This window comes from Olea europaea, unplaced genomic scaffold (assembly GCF_002742605.1).
Source record: "Olea europaea var. sylvestris unplaced genomic scaffold, O_europaea_v1 scaffold1668, whole genome shotgun sequence".
NCBI classification, from domain to species: domain Eukaryota; kingdom Viridiplantae; phylum Streptophyta; class Magnoliopsida; order Lamiales; family Oleaceae; genus Olea; species Olea europaea.
The window spans coordinates 4243-6173 of record NW_019234350.1 but is presented as its reverse complement, the minus strand read 5'-3'; the positions used below and the strand labels follow the sequence as shown (position 1 = coordinate 6173).

The 1931-nt window shown below is 32.1% G+C and overlaps 1 protein-coding gene across 2 annotated transcripts in view; it reads right to left on the bottom strand.

Moving 5' to 3' along the window:
- Nucleotides 1-1522: 1522 nt before the first annotated feature.
- Nucleotides 1523-1931, bottom strand: part of LOC111377540 (telomere repeat-binding protein 4-like) — a 4437-nt gene continuing 4028 nt past the window's right edge. For both annotated transcript variants that reach the window (XM_023000665.1, XM_023000666.1), the window contains one exon: nt 1523-1909. In XM_023000665.1, coding sequence (XP_022856433.1) covers nt 1715-1909 — 195 coding nt within the window. In that variant the 3' untranslated portion in view covers nt 1523-1714. The remainder of the gene's footprint in view (nt 1910-1931) is intronic.

The following is a 1931-nucleotide window of genomic DNA, read 5'->3' as shown; positions in this document are numbered from 1 at the left end:
CGACATTGGGTTGACTGTGAGGATGGCTTCTTCGACTGGATCTCAATTGTTAGACTGTATGAGTTTTTTCAAAAAAAAAAATTTCTCTCCACTCAAACACTTGGTTGAAGATGAGGGTATTTTCGGATTTTGGAATTTAATTTAATCATTTTAACTTTTAACTTTTTTGTGATGGTCAGGTGTCATTATGAAAAGAGTAATGCTATTCGTAGTCGCTCACTACGACAGTCACCCTACGTGGCATACATATGGCATGTGATTATTTGATACATTAATGTGGTAGTTTTTTTATTCATTAATGCATCAAATAACCACCTGCCATGTGTATGTCACGTAGGACACTGCTGTAGTAAGCGACTGCAAAAAGCATTATTCTTATGAAAATATGATCAGAACAACTGGCCATTTTCTTGTATTTCCTTTGCTTGTGATTCGCATTCAATTGAAATCACCGCCAACCCATCATCCATGTGAATCGTTTCCATGTTCTTTATTTCTTGTCCTCATCTTCACTTTTTAACTCTGCGTTTGTTCCATGAAGATATATTCGTTTTCCCTTTTCATTTGTTCCAAATTATATATCATTTTCCTTGTTAATAGTATATTAGAAAAAAGTAAAATTTATATTTTCTTAATTTGTGTGAAAATAGAAACGAGTCTTTCTTTTAGAACGGAAGAAGTACTATTCATTTTCAATCATGCTAAGCAAGTTTCAATATGAAATCGGACAATGAAATACCCATCACATTGTTCATGAATAAAAATTTAATTTAATCCAATTTTATTAGATAATATGACAATGCCTCAGTTCCACATTAATTGATGTATGACATCATTGAAACTAAATAACATTACTCTTATTCTTGTTATTTGCTTAAGTTATGACTCTAGACGAAATTTTACTTGAGATGAAACTACAAAACAATACATGTTTAAATTAATAGTATAATTGTTCAGCAGAGACTGAAATCTTTAGACGATCAACTCAAGTGAACTTTTAAATGCAATACACCTATTAAATGAATAATATGTGCATTGAGTTAAGTAGTTTGTGTACTCTATTTTTTCAAGTATTGTATGAAAATAGAAACACGTGTAAATTTATTAATTTTCTCGAGAATCTTTTTATTCAAGTCATTAGTCCAATGATTTTATTTTTGATTTATGCAATTTACATGAATTTTTCAAGTCGGATGAGAAGATAATTTTGACAACAGTTAACAATATGTTACACAGCTAAAATTGACACTTGATAGAGACAATCAACTCCCTCCAACGATTTCTTTATAAAAGGTTATGAAAAAGATCTGATTTATTCTGCAATTAAAGCTAGTCATTTTCATTAGGCAACTGATTACTCGTACGACGAATCAAATTCCTTAACAGTTAGAATATATAATAAAATGACGATTTTTTCAAAAGGAGAATAGAAAAAGGTCACGTCCAATTGTCATGGAAAACTCAAGTAAATGAAAATAATTTTGTTTTAGAAATAAACCAAAAAAAGTCAACACTTTGACTATTGTTAGAAATAAACCTTTATTCCACAAATCATTTACAGAAGCCAGTCAATCTGAAGTCACCATGATAGGCCAGCCAACAAATCAGTGTAAGAATTCTAAATGAAACTTAGACATAATACTTTATTTGTACAATTCATGGTTATATTGATTTTCCTACATAAATTTTTCATCTTCACAATCATAAACCTTCTTCAAGCTCCTACGATCTCCCTTGGAGAATCGATGATTTGCAGAGGTTCGACTTGATGCTTTCCGTGTTTAGTTTGATGCTGTGACCAATACGCATGGGCGGCTAGGACTCGATCCAGCATCTCCTGTGGCACAGGCTCTCCCCGTCGTTGCTGAGGGGCTATGCTTGCAGTATGAACTAGGGTCTTCCATTTATCCTATAAAAAACAAAACCCGTAT